This window comes from Electrophorus electricus, chromosome 4, assembly GCF_013358815.1.
Source record: "Electrophorus electricus isolate fEleEle1 chromosome 4, fEleEle1.pri, whole genome shotgun sequence".
Taxonomy (NCBI): Eukaryota; Metazoa; Chordata; class Actinopteri; order Gymnotiformes; family Gymnotidae; genus Electrophorus; species Electrophorus electricus.
Genome location: NC_049538.1, coordinates 30,704,066 through 30,723,381, shown reverse-complemented (window position 1 = coordinate 30,723,381; position 19,316 = coordinate 30,704,066). Strand labels below are relative to the sequence as shown.

The 19,316-nt window shown below is 45.7% G+C and overlaps 2 protein-coding genes across 7 annotated transcripts in view; one reads left to right on the top strand and one right to left on the bottom strand.

Annotated features, from left to right (window-relative positions):
- Positions 1-40: 40 nt before the first annotated feature.
- plekhg7 (pleckstrin homology domain containing, family G (with RhoGef domain) member 7) lies at positions 41-12,968 on the bottom strand. 5 transcript variants are annotated; one of them, XM_027030751.2, is made up of 17 exons: positions 12,755-12,968; positions 11,345-12,083; positions 10,678-10,700; positions 7,483-7,604; positions 7,165-7,205; positions 6,176-6,271; positions 5,457-5,603; positions 5,098-5,193; positions 4,881-4,985; positions 4,280-4,393; positions 3,909-4,083; positions 2,580-2,695; positions 1,803-1,890; positions 1,361-1,440; positions 869-1,025; positions 647-744; positions 41-547 (listed from the first exon to the last, which is right to left on the bottom strand). In XM_027030751.2, the coding sequence occupies exons 2-17, from the start codon at positions 11,975-11,977 to the stop codon at positions 437-439; spliced, it is 2,202 nt and encodes a 733-aa protein (XP_026886552.2). In that variant the 5' UTR covers positions 11,978-12,083; positions 12,755-12,968; the 3' UTR covers positions 41-436. The 5 variants fall into 5 exon arrangements, with proteins under 5 accessions (XP_026886552.2, XP_026886554.2, XP_026886555.2 ...); XM_027030753.2 differs by having other exon boundaries at positions 869-1,022; XM_027030754.2 differs by having other exon boundaries at positions 2,628-2,695.
- Positions 12,969-13,956: 988 nt separating this feature from the next.
- itpr2 (inositol 1,4,5-trisphosphate receptor, type 2) overlaps positions 13,957-19,316 on the top strand; it is a 71,931-nt gene continuing 66,571 nt past the window's right edge. The window contains exons 1-5 of one of the 2 annotated variants that reach the window (XM_035525495.1): positions 13,957-14,824; positions 17,969-18,039; positions 18,445-18,557; positions 18,703-18,789; positions 19,189-19,316. The exon at positions 19,189-19,316 is cut by the window's right edge and continues 31 nt beyond it. In XM_035525495.1, the coding sequence (XP_035381388.1) occupies positions 14,730-14,824; positions 17,969-18,039; positions 18,445-18,557; positions 18,703-18,789; positions 19,189-19,316 (494 nt within the window). In that variant the 5' untranslated portion in view covers positions 13,957-14,729. Of the gene's footprint in view, positions 14,825-17,968; positions 18,040-18,444; positions 18,558-18,702; positions 18,822-19,188 lie in introns of those variants that run through there. The other variant, XM_035525496.1, reaches the window with a different exon arrangement.

The following is a 19,316-nucleotide window of genomic DNA, read 5'->3' as shown; positions in this document are numbered from 1 at the left end:
TTTGTGGGTAAGAACACGTTACACAGACACACAGTAGATCTTTCAGTTTTAAAAAGACTTTAATTATTTTTTTTAATCTAAAAGGGTAATGATAAATTGGATTCTCCACCTTGTAGCAGTATTGATCAGTGCTCTGTTTGCTAGAACATTGAGTCTCTGTCATGCATCTTGTCTACAGTGGCTGAAATGTGAATTTGCCTTGCAGTGGTGAAACTTGTGGAACTCAACACCGTTGCTGTAGCTCTGACTAAACCTCACTGGCTGAATTTAAACCTGTTTACCAATGCAGCGACCTCGACTTAGTGCACACGAAATGCACAAGGACCCTGCTGGAATGCAGTAACCTTGGCAACCCTTCTTTAGCAGTTACCATCAGGTGGAAATGGAGGTGTCAGGATTCAAATCTCCCTGTACGGTGGCCGCATGGGGTTGCCCGTTAGATCTGTGATGACTCCAGATATAGAGAGGAGTTCTTCACATGAGGGTGCCCACAGTCCTGATTCAGCAACGCACCAACCGCCTCCTCTATCTCCGATAGCCACGCTTTCTGAAGCACGCGCACACACACACAACATGCAGCACACATGAACTCCAGTCAATTAGCACACGATAACTGTGTGTGTCTTGTCTGGTTGGGGGGTCTCACCTTGATTGACTCAGTATGCGCCTGCAGCACAAACACACCGATGCACTGTTGATAGCGATTATGGTGCATTAACATAAAAGAGTAGGGAAGGCCAGATGCTGGAGGAGGGAAAGAGAAACTGCGTGAGTCAGACCTCCCTGCTCATCAGTCAATCGCATGTGCTAGCTCTTCCCACTCCCATTCCCTCAGTCCTCCCCTGCAGGCGTGTCTAGTTCAGCAAACCTGTGGCGTTGAGTTGGTCTATGTTCCTGAGCTGCAGACGGTCCAGTGAGATGGGCTGGTCTAGCACGATAAAAGAGCAGCCCTCCTGTAGCAGGTGCGCCAGCTCGGGGGTCGCCGCAGGGTGCAAGGCGCTCTGCTCTGGCCCCATGGGCTTCTGCTGAACATCACAACCAAAGTGTGTGTGTAAACTGCAAAACAATTCCATAATCTGCCAAAGAAGCATTCAGCACCAGAACATCTGTTTGAACAAGAGCAGAGCCTGAGAATGATCATCTACAGTTATTCAGTGCTGTTTTTGCTTCCTGTGTCTCCACATTCTGTCTAGTGCAGGAAATATTTTTAAACCTACAGTCAGCTGTTGATGGATTTTTGCCTCTAGCTGTCTTTAAAAAAAAAGTTTAAATCAGTCCCATGGGGTCATGGTAAGTACCAAACCCACCGCCGACAGTAATGCGGTAAACTACAGTAAATTGTTTCAAATTACTGAAATACCTTTTTTTTCCGTTTGATTTTTGTGATGAGGAGGAACTCGTCAAAAAGAAATAGGTAAACTTCCTGCAGCTTGGTGTTCTCTGTTCACACAGAAAAGGGTCAGTAGCAAAGGAATATCTTGCGCAGTATTGTGTATTTGGGTATATTGAGGTCAATTACAGTGAACTAAACATCAAAGAGAAACTATTAGACTGTTAGACAGAGCTTTGGGTCTAAAACTCCATTAGGTATCTTGTTCAGGCCTTGGCCATAGGCAGCAAAGAAATGTGTAAAACAATTGCACACAATTTATAAAATTAAACACAAAATCTAAATATTACGTTTCCATAATCAGTTGTGTTTGTACAGTTTGGACAACTGCAGATGCTACCCAGTTCTATGTTTCTAATAGGATTACAAAACCTAGTTCCTGTGTGGTGGGCGCACTGTGTGCGTTTCACACCTGTAAGCGTTAGCTTCCCATCGTGCAGGAGATTCCGGTGAGAAATCAGGTTTTCCGGTGTCGCTGCTTTGATCAGGTGTTTCAGATTCTGTGGGAGAAAAGCTGTCGTAAGCTGTTGTGACGTCGTAACGTGCAAAACCCCACAACCTCCACACAACATCTGTGAACGATTGAACTTTCTCCACATTCTTTAGAATTAGAGATTTATTTGTTGAATACTTACACACATTTAGTTTTTAAACATGCAAAAACTCTAAATTGTCTTAATTTGTCTGTTTTGGTCTTGTAATATTGATTCTCTCATGGAGAAAAGGTTCATAGGTGTTTTAGACTGTTTGTTAGTGTGTGTTTAATACAGTTATGATAGTGTGATTACTGTGTTAGTGTCTTTAGTGCGTGTGTTAGTGTGTTTAACGCATACATGTGCCAGAAGTAGTGTCTTTAGTGTGTTTACTTCTGGCACGTGTGTGTGAATGTATTTAGTGTGTTTGTTTACTTCTGGCACGTGTGTTGGTGTCTTTAGTGTGCGTTATTGTGTTTTGTGTTCGTCTTTAGTGCGCGTTAGTGTGTTTACTTCTGGCACGTGTGTGTGAGTGTATTTAGTGTGTTTGTTTACTTCTGGCACGTGTGTTGGTGTCTTTAGTGTGCGTGTTGCGTTTTGTGTTCGTCTTTAGTGTGTGTTAGTGTCTTTAGTGCGCGTTAGTGTGTTTACTTATGGCACGTGTGTTGGTGTCTTTAGTGCGTGTTAGTGTCTTTAGTGCGTGTTAGTGTGTTTACTTCTGGCACATGCGATTTCTTTCCTCTCTCCCACACTGGCAGCCACACCAAGGATTCCTTCAGCCGTTTGACTCTCTGATAGTTGTCCAACCACTTAACCTTGCCCTCGAGATCATCTGACAGAGAGAACAAGAGGGGGCGGAAGAAAATGTCATCGCTCGTGTTATTCAATTCAGCGTCACAAAGTCTCAGTTAAAACAGGTTATCTTAATCCACACCTTCCAGACTAAATGTTCTGCCTTGCTACTACACATTATCGTTATTGTTTTTCCTGTGGGACATTACGCTCCAACTATTGATCGCAATATCTCTCTCACTCATTTCATGACACAAGATGTCCGAGATAATTGTTCGGTACGGCGGTAGGAAGGTTGACCTGCCGTCGTCATGCCACCCGCAGACACCCCGACACACGTTACAGGATGTAGAGAACGGCTGAATCAAGCTGCTATTTTTGTAAACATTATTCAGCAGGTGCAGACGCTGGCTTGTGAGGGAGTCCTGGTTCAAGGCCTTCCCTTGAAGATCTGACTGTATTGAAGATCTGATGGTTGTAACTGTACTGAAGGGTTACAGTACTGAAGCGCGGACCAGCGTTACTGTACGATTTCAGAAGAGATGACAAATTCATTAAACCACAGTTAGTGAAGGATAATGGTCCAGTATTTGTGGCAGGAAAGGGGCCAGTAATCTGATCCTGACGTGGACACCGGAGCCCTATGAAGACTGCAGTGACTGAGCAAAGTCTGGCATAACGTGAATGTCTGCTTTGACAGATGTGAGTACCAGAAACCAGGAAGTGCAGACTAACTTCACACGAGTTTTTTAGGGGATTTTTTTTTAACCACTACTTGGGCCCAGCGTTTTCTCCGTGTGGCCGCTGCGCCGTCACCGACTGCACGGGCACTTCCCTACCTGGACAAGTGAACACTACCTGCACAGGTATTGTTTATAACTCCTGACATAACATGGGTGTAGCAGTCTGAGATGAGCTCAGCTGTTCTCAGCTGATAACGCAACATACGGTTTAGTTTACTAGCGATAAACGGAAGGAAGGCAACAAGGCTGTGATGTTGTTCAGGGCTGTAACACAGTTTGTTCACTCCTCCACTCTCACACCCCCCAGTTAAACCCAGGAAGAGCTGGTAACTCATTTTAGGAATGTAGGTGAGTGTTTAGACGCAGTAGGTAGAAAAAAAATAGAATATCTGGAAACGCTGTATGGGCAATACTGAGGACAAACCCGCCTTTAGCAGTGTGTCTGCTACACAGAAAGAATCCCACAGCTTGGATTATCTAGCAGTGGAACAGAAACTGTAGAGAGCTCACATATGGCCCTGTCCACCAGCTCAACCAATCGGTGCAGGGCGCACTCCTCCTCTCGGGTTCTGCTCCTCTTCTCCATGTTCTTCAGGAAGAGAGGATAGCGCGTGAAACGCTGCAGAGGAACAACCAGCAGATCCTTCAAACGCAGTTTACGACAGTGCTCACTCTTCTCACACCACTGAGAGCGAGAGAAAACGAGAGAGAGCGAGAGCGTCACCAGAGCAATTATCTTATTCACTGTCATTTGGTATTATCTTTTAAAAAACATTTTTCAATCAGTAGGCTTGTGGACAAGAGAAAAGAGAACAAATAAGTAAGAGGTGAATGTGCAAGTATCTTAAGAGGACTGCTCGGAGCAGACAGGTGTGTCACACCTTCAGGTAGGAGCCAAAATCCTCCCTGGTCCTCAGGCTGTCCAGGTAGAGGATGGCTGTGCTGTAGTTCAGACAGTACTTCTGCAGAGACTGGCAGATGCTCTCCCCGAAGGCCTGCAACGGAACGGCAGAGGAAAACATTCCCATATGGAAGATTTCAAATGAGGCTACACAGGACAATGGTATACTATCAGTTTATTTCAAAATCTTTAACAAGTATTTCATAATTCAAAGGAAAATTCCCAAGATTACTGTTAAAATGTCAGTTAATCGGTGGATCAAAAAATTAATGAGGTGTCTAGCTTGGAATTTAAGCATTGATCTCAAAGGTGAGTTCTACACCCACATGTTGTTATATCTACATAAACTATACCAACATGCCAAAATGTATATCAAAAATATGGCGGGCTCCTTATAAAACTAATTTATAAAAAAAACTAAACAAAAACAAAGCACACACACTAAAACAGTCAGCCCGTCTACACTGAAATCTATGGCCCATCACATCTCAGTCCTGAACTCGGATGTGACTCTGTGGTGTGCTGTGAGATCAGAGATTACGGTTTAGCGAGGATAGCTCATAACACCGTTCAGCCGCCACCTTGTTCAGCAGTGCCAGCAGGGTTTCCATTGGGTAGTCTGTTTCCGGTGACGCCCACATCTCTTTAACAACGTGGAGCAGGCTGGTCAGGAAACCAAAGCTGATCTGAAATCCGGCAGCCACCACACAACGTGAGCACACACCACAGTCCGAGAGTCCACGCTCGGGCAAAATGTTAATAAGGTGCAGTGCATTTAAGGTCACTTCCTCATCATACCAGGCACAGCTCTTTGAGGTTGGCGAAGAGCATCCAGGCATCGATGTCCTGTAGACATTCACTCAGCTGCAGCTCCGTCAAAGGGATTAAAAACACCTGCGCAAGGAACCGAAGGTAAACCTCGGAGTCGGTTCCTTTCCTGTGACCCTCAGGCATCTGATGCTATTTTGATCTAATCTTCAATCGATCAGAAAAGATACTTTTATCAGCTCATAAAAGAATCCTTTTGACTTGCACCTCTCTGTCACCATATCCACCCACTCCCACCTCCACCTGTGTATCACCACATCCACCCACTCACACCTCCACCCCCTCACATGTCCACCTCTCAGTGTCTCCCCACCTCCACCCACTCACACCTCTTTCAGCACCATCAGCTGGTCCAGGAAGTAGACACACTCGCTGGTGAACAGCTCCCAGATGGCCTCCTGCCTCCTGAGTTTTTTTGGAATGTCCTCTGCTCTCAGCTGCAGGTGGCTCATCAGAAATTCCTTCAGGCTGGAGTCCTGAAATAAAGAAAGGAAACAATTAATGGGTATTGCAGTGCAATGTTACCAAAATACATCACTGTACCACAACAGTAAACGAACAGCAAAAACATTCTGATAAGGCGAGAACAGTAGGCACCACAAGTTTTAAACGAGTCCATCAATAAAGGCAGAGATGACAGGATGAAGCAGTTTTTCCAGCAAAATATTGTTTATTACTCTTCAGTAAATATAACCAGCAGATGAAGAGCCATTAAGCAGGTTCTCAAAAACTGAAGCTTGTTCATTAAAATACACTCTGCATCTTTACGTTTATATACAACGGTGTTTGAGCAGGGGATGGTATTTCAGCAGGGTTTGGTATTTGAGTAGGGGGATGGTATTTGAACAGGAGGACTCCTCTAGAATAGACTTTGTTAAAGGGGATGTGTGGTCCACTCTACTAAAGTCTCCCACTTCATTCTAAAATCTCCATTTTGTTATCTGATTAGTCAATTAGATTGCTAGTCACTCAGAACTAAAGGTGCTCTGTGCCCAAAAAACTAGTCCAAACAGTGCTGCAGGGTCCCATGAACTATCATTGTTTTTACCTTGTACTTCTGGAAGTTTGTGTCTCTCCAGTCCTGGACTTGAAACCCTGCCAGACATTTGTCAACGTCAGCAGAGGTGCGTGTCTTCACTTTAGTCTGAAAATCAGGATAACGTTACAGCTTACATCTACATACAAAATAATAATTTCAAATGCACTGAAATAAACTGGGCGCAGTCGCACTGAGAGATCAGCGGAATGCAGGAATTCTACTTCAGTGCAGAACATTTGTTTCTAAAGAGGAATCTCTACACAAAGGGATTTTTTAAGAGACTCCATACCTGAGTCACACCACGCCTAGAGATACAAATGATCAGTGCTCAATTCAGTTGGGTGAAGAATGTGAGATCTCTCTAATCAAACTGTAGTTCTGTTTGTCTTGGTTAGCTCTGCAGAGTGTGCATTGATGACCATATTTCACATTCATGTCTGTGACCAAAGGCCCCTGAGGGCCACAGGGTCACATGGCAGCAAACACACCCAAGGTTTGTCTTGCTCGTTAGTCTGTGCTCCAGCCAATCAGATGTGTGCATGGTCATCTGACCAAGCCAAGCCGAACACTTAAATGCACCAGGACCAGTAGCACAAATATAGAAGAAAACACAGGAGCAGGCGTGTGTTGTGTCCTTCACCCTCTGAGGCTGACCTTACTGATCAACATATCACTCAGAATGACTAAGACCAAGTTTAAAAAATACGTTTATTTCCTTTAAACGTCTATGTACACAAAAAAACCCCCAAACATTTGTATACATTTATTTTAAAACGACATTCAGTGTGCAGATAGGGGATCCTGAGTTTAACTGAGACTGGGCAACAGGTCATTTCTGTTCTCTCCTGCATGTCATTGCATGTTGGTTGCAGTTATGGAGGAAGAAGGAGAAACGGTGGGCGTTGTGGCGATGTGCAATACCAGCAGTGGCCATTAGGGAGCGCTCTTCAAAGTGACACTGTAACCTTAATGCCCACACACTGTAGCATTTCACCTACCGTGCTACGTCTTGAAAAGAGCCACTTTGATTTCTTTGTATCTACAGAGAAGATCAGGAAAAAACAGACGTTACCAGAGTGAATGCTTGCGCACAGAGCAAGTCGTACATAAAATTAGTAGAAGGGAAGCATAATGCATGTGTACAATATGAATATTCAGTACTAGAATATTAAGTACTGAGGATATTCAGTACTAGAACTCAGATTCAGTGCAAGTACATATCCTTCTCAGATGTAAATGGTAGCTCTGGAAGTTTAATGACTAACATCAGAAAGAGACGACTCAGAGGTCCTGAACAATGTGATTGCATCACCAACCTGAATATGTAGACTGGTTTAAAATGTCCACCACACCATTAGAAACAAAGAGGTCACCAGGGGAAACGTCCGATCCAGGAAGAGTTACCACCACTGAGCTCCGCCTCCTCTCCTGCAACCTGCTGAAGGCACAAAACTTTAGAGAACATCATAGAACATTCTGCCCCAAAGCCTATTAGTCACCCAATGCCTGAGAGAGACATTTGTGGCATGATTACTGACAGCGTATAAACACAGTGCAGTGTCCTGGTGGTGAGAGGCTTTTCTTTATCAGTATGTCCGTATAAGTCTGGATCTGCAGGTGACGTGCATGTTTAAATGGCAACAACCTAAATCTATAATTGGACACAGGAAGATGACAACTAGTAAATTTTGAATATCATGTTAAACTTCCCTGTTTTGAATATTACAGGAATCATGTATCCTGATAGATATGAAATTGTGAATTCCTGGTTTACATTTGCAACATTGTTACAATACGTTTATCAGGTTGCAATAAACTGGCAAAACTACAAAGCCAAACCCTCTTCCTAACTACCACGTAAAAAACCACGTACGTGCACTACACATTTGGGTCAATAATGATCAGGTATCGTAAGAGTGTGACATGTGCAAAGGACTCGTATCTGTAAGGAGCCGAGGGCAAAAGGAGAGACCATAGAGGAAAACGTCTGGCCCCTTTTCAGCGGGCAGCCGTGGGAGCTTTGCAGCACACAGACTGTAGGTTTGTTTTCGGTCTCCTTTCATTTAAGGTGCCAACACTCGGGTGAAGTTATGATGTAAATATCCTCTGAAAACACTGAGATCGTTCTCCTTGAGTGCAGCATGTGACCCCCGTCTGTCCGGCGAGCCTGAGGCATGTTCCGCACCAACAGAGCAACGCAGCTTCTGTTCAGCCTGCAGTTTGTCAAACTCATTCACACTTATGCTTTGTTATTCCTGGTTCACTGCTGGCTCTTTATTAACACACACTGAAATGCAAAATGTCAGGAAATCCCAGGCTTGCAAATGGTGGCAGAACTGTTTTAACAACAACTCGACAAGCTGGTTTTGGAGGTTTTATGCCTGTCCTCTCATAAAAAGGTTAATGGTGGTAACCATGTATTCTGATGTATTTGTCAACACTTTAAAGGAAATACAGTTTACTCTCTTTTCTGAGTTTACCTCAGTTCCCAGCTTTCTCTGAAGGACATCTGAGAAGAGAATACCAAAAACCCAAACAGACTAAAACAGGCTACTTCTGCTTATCTGTGCCTGTACTGACATCTTCTCCCTGTGCAGGAAGGGGCATTTTCTGGACATAGATTCAGGAAGCTAGCGAGCACTGCTCTTACTGGTCACCCCAGTGGAAGCAAACTGGCCGTGAGCACTGGTCGAGAGCTCTGTACTATAGAAGTGGTCTAAAAGGATGATGAGTGCGAGAGTTTTGTCAAGTGAGATGAGATGGTGGCAGGATATGACGTCACAGCGAATACGAATTCTCTCTGTTAACGGAAATATTCCACACTGAGATATATGTAGGTTATCTATCTCTTTTGGAAGATCTACTAACAAGTCACATATTTGTGCAATACAAGCAAAATATGGTTGCAGTTAACTCTGTTTCCATTTAAGGACCAACATTCTCAACTAAGCAGTCAGTCTATCTGGTGACAGTCCTCACAGAGTCCTGGAGATTTTCTGATGCTTCCTTAATGTAGGAGTCAGGTGAGAAAGTGACAAACCAGTTGCTTTAACTCAATTACCAGTGGTTGTAGTATCACTGGCCAAGTTCAGATGCGAGAACCATTAGCGTACACCCACAAGATGACATGTCCTAATGTAGTTACATTATATCTTTATGGGTTTATGAGTAACTAGTAGCAGTGGGCAGTGGTAGCACAATGATTAAGGTCCTTGTCTTATAATCAGAAGGTTGTGGGTTTAAGTCCCACCAAAGCCAAATTGCCACTGTAGGGTCCCTCAGCAAGACCCTTAAACTTCAATTACACAAGTTGTACTCAGTCATAATTCTAAGTGGCTTTGGAGAAAAGTGTCAGGTAAATGTAAATAAGAGCTGATTTCTGGAGTGATCTCTGATCTCCAGGGTAATCCAAAAAGGTGACTCAAGGCTAAATCAGCATGGAGAGATTTGTTATCACCTGACTGTGGTTCTGTGTACTGATAAACACTGCTATATGTGCAGTTGCTATGACACACATTCTTGGACCTTATAAAAGTAACACCCAGTTTCTGCTGTGATGGACCCTACAAAACTTATTGTTTCTGTGTTTTTTTCTAGAAAGATGGAAGGTTCTTTACAAAAGTCTAACATGTTTGATGCGTTCACATGGTCGTAGCAGTCAGCTAGTTCATAATCTTCAAAAGAGAAATCTGGGATTCAAGGCTCAATTTACAAAATATGCTCATATTAACTTGTGTGCAGTCCACAACGAAAACAGGTCGTGCCTAATTACTACCACAAAGCGCATCGCTAGGGCAACCCTACCTTAGCGACGCAGGCCAGAAAACCGCTCTGCAACACTCCCAGTGCAAAGAATTGAAGCATTGTCCTTGCCCCTCCCTCAAATAACGATGCTCCCACAGACCCGTCTTATCCAATCTCTGTCCAAGGACATGCAGTTCCACAGACTGCACCCCAGAGTAGCGAAGGCCACAGCAACTGCCTACGCTTCCCACCAAAGCTGGCATGAGTGGAGGAGATCGGCGCCAACGAGGACAAGACGAGGAGAGTCCGTCTCGTCCCCGCACGACCGTGGCTCACCTAACCAGCTGTTCACGCTGTCAAGAAAACGGCAGCGACGGACCATCCACCTGCAGCATCTCCTGCTCTCCGAGTTAGTCCCCGCGCACTCGCACGGGAACACAGAGCTTCAGCAGTGCTCACAAACGGCGCTCCGTCACAACCAAACTCCTGGTTTGATGACATGGTGTTTTAAATAAGAGATGTTGTGAAACAGGAGCGGGACCTCAGTTATTTTTGGGAGCGAGGAACTACTTCTTTTCCATCAAAGTACAATTTGGCGTCTTATTTGGTTGACCTGTCCACACACACTCTGAGCATTAGGGACAGGGAGGTATTTTGCAAGTCCAATGACCTCCAAGTTTGGTGTGTTATTCTGTCAAAATGAGTGCATGCTCCATATGCAAATCTAATGAATGCAAAGCAGTGGTGATAGTGGGCAGCACACCTACCTCGTATGACCAAACTCCTTCGCCTGCAATGAAAAACAAAAGACAGCATGTAAGTTCCAGACAGTGAGAGGGAAAGCGAGTGTGTCTGGAACCGTGCGCCTGCTCTCGCTTTCAAGCTGCACTTTAAAAGTAACTGGGGCAGTGATAGTTCAGTGGTTAAGATACGTGACTTGTAATCAGAAGGTTGCTGGTTCAAGTCCTGCCACTGTTGGGCCCCTGAGCAAGACCCTTAACCCTCAATTACTCAAGCTGTACTCAGCCCTAATTGTAAGCTGCTTTGGATAAAAGTGTCAGCTAAATAATGTAAATAATTGTGCACTGCCCCCATCCCCATTATTTGGTGACTCCAAGGGTGGGGGGACAAATGGAGGCCCATCAGACAAGACCTTCCCAAGGAGACGTGGGTTCAGCCGAAGCTCTGAGTGCCTGTAACTACTATTTGTTTGCTTTCAAAAGCTCATTGTAAACTCCCATCCCAGGAGGACGGGACTATGAACCTCAGACTGACCGAGATTGGGTTTTTCCAGTAAACTCTACTGAGGTGAATATGATTATTACCATCACGCACCACAGCCTCCACCCATTTGTAACATGCGGCAAATATTTCCTGTGAAATTCACCTTCATTAAGATATGTGAGGCCAGGGTGGTGCTGTGTTCTACGTTACCTGTTCGGTCTCGCTAGCCGTGTCCGAGTTGGTACTGTCGGTTGGACTCAGGACGTCCTCCCTCCTGTAAACGGCACGGCTGCTAAACGTCTTTGATCTGACATGCGACCTGATTTTCCGGTGAGACACAGACATGTCAGGGTGACGGTCCCTCGTGCCCACCCTGTCGGACCGGAGCGGAGGAGCGGCGAGCGGAGACTTCTCGTGGTGCGCGGGAGACAAAGGACTCCTCGGCGAGGGGGTCTCGCGTGTGCTCGACTCCTCCTGCGTGCTGCTCAACTTCCCCATCTCCTGGAAAGAAAGCCTCGTGCTCCTCACGCGTCTCAGGGTGGGGGAGGTCGAGATGCGCGCCGGGGCTAGTCTGTCAAACTGGAACAGCGGCTTGGCGGTGCCGTCCACTTCCATCAGTGCCCTGTATCTCACTTCCGACGGGGTCCGCGCCAGCTCCGAATGCATCATGCCGAGATTGTGTGTTTGCGTCTCTTTGTCAACGGTTATCTCGCACGTAGTTTGAGTGTGAGCATCGGTCCCTCTCGTCATGCCATCATCGTGCCACTCAATATACTTCCAGTCGAGTGGCTTACCCGCATCCTTCCCATTTTCTGTTGTATAAATGTGATTAACTTCAGTCATCTTGTGCAAATCGGCGTTATCTTTAAACTCCTGAAAGTTCAATCCGGTTCCCAGTCAGGTGGAGTTATCCATACCGGAGGTCTTGCGAGTAACTGGGGGGGAATTTCTAAAAAGTCAAGAACAGTAGAAGGTAGTCAGTGTATAACTGTATATGTCAATGCGGGTAGTATCTGTCATACAATAGAAATCCTTTATCTTGAACTGAATTAATTCCCATGATATGGACACACAAGTAAATCATCCCGGAAAGTGATGAGCGACGCGTTAACTACAAACGCGGCAGTTTACAACACAATCTAGGCCTATAACAATGATTAAAGAACGATTAAAGAACACCTGTTTATTACCATGTACCCTGGCCGCGGTTACTTGTTGATCAGAGTTTGATATAAAATCATACCGGATCGTAACACCGCAACTTAGTTACGTGACGCATGAGACGCAACTTAAAACAGCCTGCGCGTGGGAAACAAAGGGGAGCACGAGAGAGGTTGGGAGATATGCACCTGTTCCCAAATAAATCCAGCTGCACTGCTTAGCCACCCGAGAAAGGATAGGTACAGTTTTGTATTGAAAGTACCAAATAAACTATAACCAAACTTACAGCCTTTAGTTTAAACCTATAATGGGTGTAAAGACGTGTAGACGCTGGATTGGTTTTGCTTTATTTTAAGCAGAATAAATTGCCTTTATGTAAACCAATATTTTCCCCCAAATATCGGAACCTGTTAGGCCAGGTTATTGGGCTCGAATGACCCGAGGAAGGCTGTTACTTACGACTTAGCGAGTCCAACGCGTCTGACCACGGACTCTTTGAACTTCAGTGTGTTGCGAAGGCATGATCTTAGCGCGAGCTTTAGCGACTCTGAGTCAGCACGCGTCTCTGCGCCATCTCCGCAAACACGAATATAACGAGCAGACAAAGCGCTGTAGCTCCGAGAGACGCCACCCGTCGGACCATGCGCGGTCTCTGACACGCGCGGACAAACCACCTGCCTTGATGAATGAAGCTACAGAAAGAAAACGAGGCGTGGAGTGTCAACAGCGCGTGCGCGTGTGCCTAAAAATGGCATTTTGGCGCAGACACTGCACGCTCACTCTTTTCTCGAGCTCGTACAGTGCGCTCGTGAAGTGCTTGTTTAGTATTTTCTGAAGATCATCAGCTAATTTTCTACGTTTTCTACCACTCTTCTAGTTCAACAAGGACTTTTATCCATGTCATTCGGTACAAAATATAATCCACTAATAAAACAAGCGATTGTCTTATTATACACTCCTTTAGTAAACACTAAAATTAATCATTTGTTATTCACTATTCTTTTTCCATTTCCATATAAAACAGGTTTAATAATTGCAGCAATGTTTGCCACGCGCAGTCATTTCAAGGAAGCGGACGTGAGACCTGGCATTATAAATACTTAATTCCGTGTGAGCTTTTTTTAGTCAACACTTTATGATGATCTGCGCGTAATTAGCTTAAGTTGCTCTCATGCATATAAACCGTCATAAGTTTACAAGCGGAATAAACTCTTTTGAACAGCTGTTAATGAGCTTAAGGTGGCCTGATCGCCAGACCCCTGAGGTGCCTTCAGCTAATGGGCATGTAATGGGCATTTGGTGCCGTCACCGAACCACGTGATCTGGCTGCAGTTATTTTACTGTCCACTAGATGACAGTGTACGCACACTTTTGTTTCGGTTGTTGGTTAAGTGGGGCCTAAGTGGGGAAAACAAACAACAGTGGTAGCTCAATGGTTAAGGTACTGTACTAGTACTTAGAAGGTTGCTGGTTCAAGCCCCACCACTGCCAAAGTGCCACTGTTGGGTCCCTGAGCAAGATCCTTAACCCCCGATTACTAAATTGTGTTCAGTCAGAATTGTAAATCGCTTTGGATAAGTGCTGCACATGTAAATGAAGAAACCGGTTCTTTTTATGTTCATCGCTTAATAGTACTTAAACAGCATAGCCTCCCTGTGTTAACGACATGCTGCTTTAATGTTAAATTGCTCATTTTTCAAACGTGAACACTGTCATTGTCATTCTGACCACTGGCATCAAGGACGTCTTGCGCGAATTAACGTTAGAGTCTGACATGAAGAACAAACAGGCCCGTGCTTCATGGTTATCAGTAATCAGTGAGACCTCGCACTGGAAAATACTTCATCATGGAACAGTAAACACACTTTACTTTAAACTAGTTTTCATTGCATCCTGACCCGCACTCGAAATTTGTCAACAAAAACAAATGAGTTATTGCTCGCACATTAATCCGCGAGACTGGAGCACTGATGAACAAACTGCAGCAAAGTTGAGCGTGCGCACGCGCTTCAGCCCCGTCCCGCAGCAGAGTGCGAGACCGTCCAAGAGTACTTCACAATAGTTTAATTAAGGGGGAAAGGCCAAAGAAGGCGTCCCAGAGGCCACACCATCGCCAGGCTGTCTCCTCCCCCAGGCTGCTCTGCTGCTCAGAAGGCTTGTTTGACTCACAGGAAGAAGTTGCAAACATGCAGAACAGCGTCAGTTAGGAGCCGCTAACACAGCAGAGCTTAAGGCGGTGGGAGCCAAAGAAGCGGGTTTTCCTGTCGACCATCAGAAGTCCAAGTTTTGACACATGGCTTAAGGCTTTTGTCTCTCTCTCTTTCTCTCTCTCTCTCTCTCTCGACTGGGGCACGGCGAACGGAGAGGCTTCCCCGCGCGCTGGAGTTGCACAGAGCCGCGAAGCAGCAGCCTTCCCTCGCGGGCCACCCGAGACATGTCAGAACACAGCAAGTCGAGTTTCCTGCACGTTGGCGATATCGTGTCGCTGTACGCAGAGGGGACGGTCAACGGATTCATCAGCACCCTTGGGTACGTGGCCCCGTCCCGCTGAGCCTTGCACCACGGGCTGCACGGGCGTAATCACTAACGTTTCGTGATTTCACTAACTGCCCCCGCGCCGCTCAGCCCAGGTGTCGCGGTAAGCTTGTAGCGTGGAATAAGGAAGTCATCTCGGGCCTGCTCGCGCGGGTGCGCGAGCGGTAAAGAATGCAAACCGCTCGGCTGTTTGCATGTCGTCCCCAAAAGTGCTTTACAGTCGCTAAATCGGGTCTGGTGCTTTTAAACCTCTCGGAATAATTAATTAACCCGGCTTGTTCGGGTCCTCCCGGTTGTTTGCTAAACTCGGGAGTACTTTCAAATGTGGGATATCGTGACACTGTTAACACGCTGTACATCCTGCTTTGCATGTGTGTGTGTGGTGTGGTGTGGTGTGTACTAAACATAGCGACTCAATGATCTGTTGACGTGAGTATCACATTAGTATAATCGTTACCGCACTTGCACTACGTGTTTGGAGTTCCACGGGACTCCAGCTGACCGTCTTGTTCATGTCTGATTTGCGCTGGTGTGTTAATGCACAAGCACTGATCACACTTCTAGTGGGAGTCTAAGGACTGAAGTAGAGCACATGGTCCACTATGACACTTAAAACACTCAATCAATTCAACTTCTCACGTGAGACACCTCAGTGGCCCCTGCTCAGTGTTTTGAGAGGCAGCGGGTTCAAAGTTCAACATGTGCCACTGTGCTTATGGAAGAATTTGCATTTTTGGATTCCTAACTTTAATATTTAAAGATTCTTTGTTCGTTTGTGTACACCCAGAAGGTCCTTTCTGCTGGCTTGTAACATTTGGTAAAAGGTTTGGACCCTGCAGCCAGAGGATGTTTGGAAAATCTGGAGTTGTGCGAAGCGCATTATGGACAGCCCCTTGCGGAGGACTGTGTGTTCTAGAGCAGTTGAGAAGAGCAGACGGTGCACAGCCATACTGAGAAGTGCCCTCGTCGATATCAGACTGAGGTTTGGGCTTCCAGAGAACCTTTTACTGAAATTGAAATGCAAAAATGGTTGGTTTTGTCACTGAGCTCACGAGAACCCCTTGGTTACGCAACCCCTTGCTTTCACGTTCAGTAATGCAAATTGGACTGGATCGCAGTTGTTGGCATGCAAAGCCGTGCCTGGTTTACGTAGACCTGTTAAATGTGGTCTGAAGGTAGCGCTGATGTAATGTCTCGACAGACTTGGCATGCTGAGAGAAATCCTCATTCAGTGCCCGCTGTGATGTCACAGAAAGATCTCGTAAGGACAAGCGTTCTTTAACGTGCCGTGGCAGCTTTCTTCTTGGTCATTAGACAGCGTGCAGCCTCAGGCCTGGTTAATCGCCCTCAGTAAGACCAGGTCATCCTCCTTCCTGTCCAGCTCAGAGCACCTGTAATAGGCATTTTCTTAAACTGAAAGGTGGCCAAATGTGGTTCATATTTAACCTAATCTGCTTCGTCATGCCTCTTAAAGTTCATGAGCTGTGTGGGAGATTGGCTGTGCCTGTTACAAGTGGACTGTTAGTTATTTATGAGACACCTCTAGTTTCCTGTTCCACTCTCTCTAACCCCTGTCTCCTTGTGTCTCTGTTTAAGATGCTAGTGCTGATCTGTGACAAATGAACCAATAGAATCGTATGGACTCTAATCTTTGCGTTTAGGTTTCATTGTCTGGTTTTCTGTCGACCTTAATCTGCGCTTTCACAACCTTAGGAAAGATGACTCGAGAGGTTGTTCTGAAAGTTTGTAGTGAAGTACTGGGCATGGGCATGAGAACGTGCAGTGTATCAATGAATACATGCACACAAGAATATATGCATAAATACAGCGAAGAGCTGGTCTGTTGGGTTGTCTCGCACCGTGTTCAGCATGAGAAGTGAGGAGACGACCACGGTGGCTGGCAATGATGTTGTCACTTCTCTAAAAGACAGGAACACACACTGCTTGACACTGCAACAGAGTATTATTACAGTGACCTCCAACATGGCGGGTGTGTTCTGCGGTGTGTTCTGCTGCTTCCCTGGTTAGCTGGCCATTTCTAATATTCTCTGCTTTTTCATTTTCGGTAATCTGCCATACGTAGTAGTGTTTAATGAACATCCACGTTAGTCTGAAGTTTGTCATTTTATATATTATACAGTTATGACTGGTAAAAAAAAAAAAAAAAAAGGGGTTAATCCTGTTGATTTCATATGTACAAAACATTTGAGTTCCAGCTCTGTACCCTGTATAACATCACTATCTGGCCCTATGCCGTGTATGTGAAACGCGTTTTGCTGTCCCCCACTGCTGAGCAGCGAGAGGTGTGACTCCAGCTTGTGGGGAAACTGGATTGGTCAGTGTCAGTCCTCTTCTCTTTATCAGGCCTGCACAGATGTGAGCTGCTTCCTGTAGTTTAGGAGGGTGGTGTGCACTCCATCACGAGCTCTGAGTGTGTGTGGAGCGATTATACACCATCAGGCTGCCCTGTAAGTCAGGGCAGCATTTATGCCCCTGGGCTCTGGACCGAGATGTGGTGGGTGGCTTCCAGATGCCTGTGGCCCAGAGGCCTGGGGTCTGTGTGTGTGTGTGTGTGTGTGTGTGTGTGTGTGTGTGTGTGTGTGTAAAAGTGTAGATTAGGCACAGGTAGAAAAGAATTCCCACGTATTCTTCCTTCCGAATAAACTGAATAGTTTGTTGATTCAGGGTTCTGAATACTTATGGGAGGTTTATTCTTTTCATCCTTCTCTGGCCATTTTGGTAATGTGTCAAGTTGAGCTGAGGCAGCCGAAGTGTGAAGACTGTCACAAGACGTTTTCTCTGGTCTTGTGAAAACAATGGTTCTGAAATGCCTTGAGGAGCGTTGAGTGCGTGCATGTGATTGAGCCTGGGAAGGACCAGTTCAGCTGGATCTGCACCTCGGGTAATGACCAGGCCGACGAGGGGAAACCGCTGGACTGAGCTGGACTTTGACCCTCCACATGCACAGCTGGGCATTCCTGGCTGAACCAGCATGACATACTGCTAAAACTTTAGCAAGCCAACAGCAGTAAAGTCTTTTGGAGTGATGTGTAGACCAGTATGGCTTGACTGGCATGTGTTTAGGGTTTGGTTGGGTGCGACGTAGCTGTTAAGGCATCACGTGATCTGTTCCTGTAGGCTGGTGGATGACAGATGTGTGGTGCAGCCTGAGGCTGGAGACCTGGCCAACCCACCCAAGAAGTTCAGAGGTATGTCAGCCGGAGCGGAGACTCTGTAGGAAAGACCAGTACAACCACAACACCTACTGAAGTTCAGTTATATTTACATAGAGTCTGGTTAGATTTATCAGACTGATATGCAAATGTGACACTGAACATCACAGTTCATATTGAATATTAATGGTGTCTAAAGTTCAGAGAACTATTACCCTGTTCGCACCTGGCTTCATTTATCAGCACGTGCTGCTGTAGTCACTGAAGCTGAACAATCGTACATGGCAATTTATACAATTTGAGTCCAAAGCAGAGTTCCTAATTAGTAACTAATTAGTATTAGTACAGCACTTGTATCATGTCCTATTGACTTTTTTTGGTAGTTTGTTACCAGTGTGTCTGTCCCAGAACCTCTGTGTGGTGTTTCTTTGAATCCTCTAGACTGCCTGTTCAAGGTGTGTCCTATGAGCCGCTACTCTGCACAAAAGCAGTTCTGGAAATCCAAACAGGGCAAGCAAGGCAACACGGAGGATGACCTCTTCAAGAAATTACAGGTACCTGTGAAGAGCACGAATGTGAAGGAAATGGGAGCGTGCATATCATGTGACTGTTGCCTTTTTGGGTCAGAAGGGGGCAGTCATTACCTGTAACACTGTATGTACTTTTATTGAACTGCTTTGACTCTCCGATGTTTTCTAGCATGCAGCAGAGCTGGAACAGAAACAGAATGAGACGGAGAACAAGAAGCTACTTGGTGAAGTGGTCAAATACAGCCAGGTCGTACAGGTGAAGTGGTCAAACACAGCCAGGTCGTACAGGTGAAGTGGTCAAACACAGCCAGGTCGTATAGATGCCTCTCTCCTTATCAACTTGCTGTGTGGTTCCACCATGTAAGAACATTCTGTTTTGTTTGTACTCTGTATCCAAGGCTGCGAGAGGGTGTGTGTGTGTGTGTGTGGGTGTGTGGGTGTGTGGGTGTGTGTCAGAGAGAAATGGAAAGAGATACATGGTGAAACGGCTCTTGGACAGTTTGAGTGGCATACTGCGCTAGTCTGTGACGTACAGAGACATTTCTGGACCCATGGTTTTTAGTTACTACCCCCCATGTCACACTCCACCATAACCCCCCCCCCCAGAGATGCGAGATGTTTGCTGATGTGTGTTGACACTGCATGTCGTTTTCAGCTGCTGCACATCAAGAGTAACAAGTACCTGACGGTGAATAAGCGTCTGCCTGCTCTTCTGGAGAAGAACGCCATGCGTGTCTCTCTGGACCCTTCAGGAAACGAGGGATCCTGGTTCTACATTCACCC